Source organism: Ochotona princeps, chromosome 19, assembly GCF_030435755.1.
Source record: "Ochotona princeps isolate mOchPri1 chromosome 19, mOchPri1.hap1, whole genome shotgun sequence".
NCBI classification, from domain to species: domain Eukaryota; kingdom Metazoa; phylum Chordata; class Mammalia; order Lagomorpha; family Ochotonidae; genus Ochotona; species Ochotona princeps.
The window spans coordinates 50,477,573-50,483,815 of record NC_080850.1 but is presented as its reverse complement, the minus strand read 5'-3'; the positions used below and the strand labels follow the sequence as shown (position 1 = coordinate 50,483,815).

The 6,243-nt window shown below is 57.6% G+C and overlaps 1 protein-coding gene across 1 annotated transcript in view; it reads left to right on the top strand.

Moving 5' to 3' along the window:
- Positions 1–3,489: 3,489 nt before the first annotated feature.
- Positions 3,490–6,243, top strand: part of OBSCN (obscurin, cytoskeletal calmodulin and titin-interacting RhoGEF) — an 82,104-nt gene continuing 79,350 nt past the window's right edge. Inside the window, exons 1-2 of the mRNA XM_058677405.1 lie at positions 3,490–3,614; positions 5,172–6,186. Of these exons, the coding sequence (XP_058533388.1) occupies positions 5,202–6,186 (985 nt within the window). The 5' untranslated portion in view covers positions 3,490–3,614; positions 5,172–5,201. The remainder of the gene's footprint in view (positions 3,615–5,171; positions 6,187–6,243) is intronic.

Here is a 6,243-nt window from a genome sequence, read left to right as displayed (position 1 = left end):
AACTGGACAAGAGTGGAGCTGGGGTGTGAACCACTCCAGTGCAGCTGCCAGCTGCATGCTCACCCCTCAAAGCGGATTTTGAAGTTGTGAATTGAGCCCAAGTGTTTGCTGATTATTGAGCTGTGCTCAAGGTGGCACATGTGGAACCCTCCACTGGCTCCTGTGATTGTGGCATAGCACCTAAGGCTCACATGTCGCCTCACATGCTGGAGGACAGGCAGCCCATGGGTGTAGCTAAGAGATTCTGGTGGGCAGAGGCCACTCTAAGGAGGAGCATGTGCGTCTGCATGCTGGGGGGCTTCCTTCCATGGCTAAGTCTGCACTGTATGAGCTATGAGTGCCAGCAATAACGAAACTGGGGGCTGGACTCCTGCAGTCTGGACAAGCAGAAAATGTTAAACCAGTTTCAGGTACTTGTGGGGGTATAGTCATATTCTGTTGAGGTTTTTATTTGCATTTCCAGACAGGAGGATGGACGTGGAGAAAAAGGAGCAGTATGGCAGGAATGTAAATTAGTGCAGTCCTGTGGGGCGCCACAGTGAACCGTGGGGCCATCTGTCCCCTGACCCAGTCCCCACGGAGGACACAGGCAGCTCTACCAACATGTCAGTGACAGGTGAGGGTTGTAGGCACAGGGCACTGACAGGCACCAAATTCTTGCCATGACGGGGGTCAGTGATTGAGAGGCCAGCACTAGGGCCTCATCACATGACGGCACGTATCACTAGAATCCCAGAGGTAGCCAGTGTTCTCAGCATGCAAACTGGAATTCAGTCTGAGGAGTGGGCCGGTGCCCAAACCTAGTGTTTGGAGGCAGGTATGTGGCTCAGAGCATTGTGGGATATCATGAAATACATCAGCCATCAAGGGCAATAACCAAAATAAGAAAGGCTGACACCCTCAGGGCAGGGGCTGGCAGGGGTCCCTTCAGGACAGTGAAGCTGAGACCGGCTCAGAGGATGGGCCACCTGTGAGAGACTGTGGCCCATCTCTTCCTGATGGCATTTTGTCTCTAAAGCGTGAGAAGAGCTGGTTGGTACTAAGGCTGTGACCTAGTGATTGGCATCTGGGAGTTGGTGGCCCTCTCTGGCTGGGAAAGAGACACCTTCATGTGACACCTCTGTGTGACTGAGCTCCCGTCTCATATTGAACCACCATAGGTGATCCTGAGCAGTTATGAGAGTCCTGGTCCCTCTTAATGGCTTCCATGTCACTGTGCATGTGTGTTCATCTGTCCTTTGGAGAGGTGTTTACATTCCCTGGCACCGTTCCTGAGGTGCACAGTCGGTTGGGGGTGCTTCGCTCAGTTTTGGTCTCCCCTCCAGCTCATGTTCTGTCCCTGTCTTCTGCTGTTTACCTGGAGAAGGGACTGTTTTCCCAACTCCATTTACTTGGTTGGTAAAGCAGCATCTTTCTTCCAACTTTGTTTCCGGGGTCACCCACATAGGGGTGGGACTAAGGCAGGAAGGTCTTCATGTGGCACCTGAACTCCTCATCTTCCCTGGCTGTCTCAAGGGGTCCCCGCTGCCTCACTCCGGCACCCCTTGTCTGTGGCTCCTGAGCCTCAGTCCTGACGATGTGTGGAAGGCATGGCACCTGTGGTGGTTCTGGGGCTTGCTCAGGCCACATTCTTCCCTCCACACCTGGATGGGCACTTTTCTGGTCCTGGTCAGAGTCACTCTCTTGGGGTGGGTTTCCTACATCACTCCTCTGGGGGTTCATAAGGCTGAGTATCAGTTGTGCACTTGCTGGGCTGGTGGAGTCTTTTAAGGAATGATGCTCAAGTCCTTTGCCAGTTCTAAAATCTAATTCCTTGTTCTTGTGTAAGTGAACAGTTCCTGTATGTGTTGACATTAACTCTCCAGAAGTTCACAGCCAGCAGTGTACTGGCTGTGCTCGCTGTCCCATGTCGTCCCTGTACAATTTTGGAGATGGGAGGATGCCGGCAGTCTCTACTCCCAGAGGGAGTGTGGGTGTGGGTATAGTCACTGCCTCACAGGATCCTTACAGGAGCTGGCGAGAGAGAGTACCCTCACAGTCGTGTGTGAGAGAGAGTTGGGAGAGCCTGCCCTCATAGGTGTGCATGTCCGTGTGTTAGAGGAGAGCAACCTCACAGATTGTGTGTGTGAACTGGGAGAGACTGCCCTCACAGATGTGTGTGTGTGTGTGTGTGAACTGGGAGAGACTGCCCTCACAGATGTGTGTGTGTGTGTGTGTGTGTGTGTGAACTGGGAGAGACTGCCCTCACAGATGTGTGTGTGTGTGTGAACTGGGAGAGACTGCCCTCACAGATGTGTGTGTGTGTGTGTGAACTGGGAGAGACTGCCCTCACAGATGTATGTGTGTGTGTGTGTGTGTGTGTGTGAACTGGGAGAGACTGCCCTCACAGATGTGTGTGTGTGTGTGAACTGGGAGAGACTGCCCTCACAGATGTGTGTGTGTGTGTGTGTGTGTGTGTGTGTGAACTGGGAGAGACTGCCCTCACAGATGTGTGTGTGTGTGTGAACTGGGAGAGACTGCCCTCACAGATGTGTGTGTGTGTGTGTGTGTGTGTGTGTGAACTGGGAGAGACTGCCCTCACAGATGTATGTGTGTGTGTGAGAACTGGGAGAGACTGCCCTCACAGATGTGTGTGTGTGTGTGTGTGTGTGAGAGAGAGAGAGAGAGAGAAAGGAGAGAAAGACTACCTCACAGGGGCCGGCACGGTGGCCTAGAGGCTAAAGTCCTCACCTTGCACGCGCCAGGATCCCATATGGGCGCCGGTTCTAATCCCGGCAGCCCTGCTTCCCATCCAGCTCCCTGCTTGTGGCCTGGGAAGGCAGTTGAGGACGGCCCAGAGCCTTGGGACCCTGCACCTGTGTGGGAGACCTGGAAGAGCTCCTGGCTCCTGGCTTTGGATCGGCACAGCACCGGCTGTTGCGGTCACTTGGGGATTGAACCATCGGATGTAAGATCTTCCTCTCTGTCTCTCCTGCTCTCTGTATATCCGCCTTTCAAATAAAAATACATAAATCTTAAAAAAAAAAAAAAGACTACCTCACTAACGTGTGTGTTTGAAATGGGAGAGAATGCCCTCACAGATGTGGGTGTGGCTCACTGCCTTGCTTGTGCCTGTCTTCCCTGCACTTCAACCCCTGGTCCTCTGTAAGTGTCTTCTTTGGGACATTTACTGGTCACTTCACGCCATACCCCCAGGCTGGGCTTCAGCTCCAGCTGTGCAGAGTGGACCCAGGCTTCTATGTGCTCTGCACTCTAGGATGCTGGCCAGAGCAGTAGGCACTGTGGCCCGGGGTGGGGGCAGGTGGACCCACATCACCACAGAATCCATGGGTGTCTGTCCCTGTCATGGACTCTACCCCTGGCTTCCTCTGCGCCCTGTAGGCCCCAGCGTAGAGCTGAGTCTTGTGCAGTGACACTCAGGCTATTTTGGAGCTAGGCTGGGCTGAGGGTGGGGGCAGGGGCGGGCCTTCAGCTGACGGCATCTGCCTGCCCTTTCGTCCCTGTCCAGTCTGAGGACTGGCAGGAGTGTGGGCTGCAGCTGGGTCTGTCCTGGGTCCCTGAAGGGAGTTGAGCCCCCGCAACTCCATCACCGGCACACACACCTCTGCAGACAGGTGAGAAGGCGGGCGGGGGCCCTGGTGGCTAAAGGTCACAGCTCTGGGGACTTGAGGAGCCCAAAGTTCTCCTGGAATGGGTCGTCTGTGCCATGTTCCAGCCCCAATCCCACGGGTGATTCTCGACTCTCCCACCCTGGGGAGAGGCAGCTCAGCTAGCCTGGAGCTGGGAAGCCTGGACCAACACCCTCTGATTACCCCTGCCTGGTACTCTGGCTCTCAGCAGGGCCTGAGGGTCTGGCTGCCCTGCCCCCACTCTCCTGAGTGAGATGCCCACTGACAGCTGGGGCTATTTTGGGCCTGTTGGCTCAGCGGAGGGACAGCCAGTGTGGCCTGGACACCTGACTCCAGGAAAGAATTTCTCCTGCAGACTGGGGAACTGGAGCCCAGGGGTCGAAGGTGAGGGGCAGTTGCCCTTGGAGAGCTAATCTGGAAGGGCAGAGGGCCACAGGTGGCCTCAGGTTCTAGCCCAGGGGTAGAGTGGTTCAGGGTTGGAGCCATATGGGGTCTCTGGGCCTTCCAGGAGCTCAGAACTCTGTGAAGAGGGTATGGGCCATGGGCTGTCCCCTGGGTTCCCCCAAAAAGGACTCTGAGTCTGTCCAGGAGGGTGTTAGAGAGAGGAGATCCCTCTGGATGACCAACCCTGTCTTGTCCTCTGTTATCTACTCCCTGGCTGGGGTCAGTCTGAACCCAGGAGGTTCAGGGTCAGCCCCCATGGCTGTGTGGGATGGGGAGCTGCCTGTCCATTCCTGCCTGTTGCATGCCCACATCAACCACACCTCTTTCCACCCACCTCCCATCTGTCTAGCCAGCCAGCTCAGGGGTATCTGTGACTTAGGCTGTTGGTGTGTCTGTGTGTAAGAGGGCATGGGGATGCCCTGCCCTCCCCTGGGAGGGCACACGGATCGTCCCTCCAGGTGGCTCAGAGCAGTTCTGGGTGAGCCCAGAGCTCAAGGCCAGCAAGAGCTGAGTTCCCATGGCCTTGCAGGAGCTATTTTCGAGGTGCTTGTAGAGGGAGCTGTAGAGGGGCTGGTCTCCCACCCCTGCACCTAGCATGTGGGGGTGGCAGAGGATGGGTGTGGCCTGCACAGTGACTCAGCAGTCCCATACCCTGGCCCAATCCTGGGCCCAAAGCCTCCTGAGGGGATTAATGGGATTAGGTGCCTGAATCACAGGACTGCTAGCTAGAGGGCATGGGGATGCACTGGGCAATGGTGGTCCTGCTCTGTCAGGAGTTGAGGTATGTTGGACCAGCCTGAGCCCCTGCTTATATGCAGAGAGTGGCTGCTCAGGCAGACACCCATGCCTGCATATGGGGTGAGGGACAGGGGACACCACAGTGCTGGGGAACTCTGAGTCAGGGACAAGCACTAGGGGAATTGGACACTGAGGAGCTATGGCAACCGGGACCACGTGGCACCAGTGAGGCTTCTTGCATGGTGGACATGATAGCTTTGTGTTGGCAGAGGCTGAACCCAGGTGCTTCCAGCAGTTCTGTGCACAGGAGACCTGGGGCGGGCTGTGCACATCCCTGCTCTCATCACCCACCCCCAACAGGCTCCTGCAGTCAACAAGGCCAAAAGCGCCATGGAGTCCTCCACCCTCAGTGGCGCACCTCGCTTTCTGACGCGGCCCAAGGCCTTCGTGGTGTCGGTGGGCAAAGACGCCACTCTGAGCTGCCAGATCACAGGCAACCCCACGCCACAGGTGAGCTGGGAGAAGGACCAGCAGCCGGTGGAGCCGAGCGTGCGCTTTCGTCTGGCCCAGGACGGTGACCTGTACCGCCTCACCATCCTGGACCTGGCTCTGGGTGACAGCGGGCAGTACGTGTGCCGTGCGCGCAACGCCATTGGCGAGGCCTTTGCGGCTGTGGGCTTGCAAGTGGACGATGAGGCTGCGCGTGCTGAGCAGGCGCCGCACTTCCTGCTGCGCCCAACATCCATCCGTGTACGCGAGGGCGCTGATGCCACCTTTCGCTGCCGCGTTCGTGGCTCCCCGCAGCCAGCTGTGAGCTGGTCTAAGGATGGGAGGCGCCTGGGCATGCCCAATGCCCCGCGAGTGTGCGTGGAGGAGAAGGGTGAGGAGAGCTCGCTGCGCATTCGGGCTGCGCGGCCTCGAGACGGTGGCACCTACGAGGTACGTGCTGAGAATACCCTGGGCGCTGTAAGTGCGGCGGCAGCGCTGGTGGTGGACTCTGAGGCCGACGTGCCCAGCCCGCCTGGAGCCTCCACTGCCACGCTACTGGCTCACCTGCAGCAGCGCCGCGAGGCTATGCGCGCGGAGGACGCCCGCACTGCACCTCTCGTCGCAGGCATGCGCACTTGCACAGTGACCGAGGGCAAACACGCACGCCTCAGCTGCTATGTGACGGGCGAGCCCAAGCCTGAGACGCTGTGGAAAAAGGACGGGCAGCCTGTGACCGAGGGCCGGCGCCACGCAGTGTATGAAGATGCACAGGAGAATTTCGTGCTCAAGATACTGTTCTGTAGGCCTGAGGACTGCGGCCTGTACACTTGTGCAGCATCCAACCTGGTGGGCCAGACCTACAGCTCCGTACTGCTGGTCGTTCGAGGTGCGCCGACCAAGGGGGCTCTGCGTGGGAGGATGGGGAGGACGCTGAGTCTTGGGT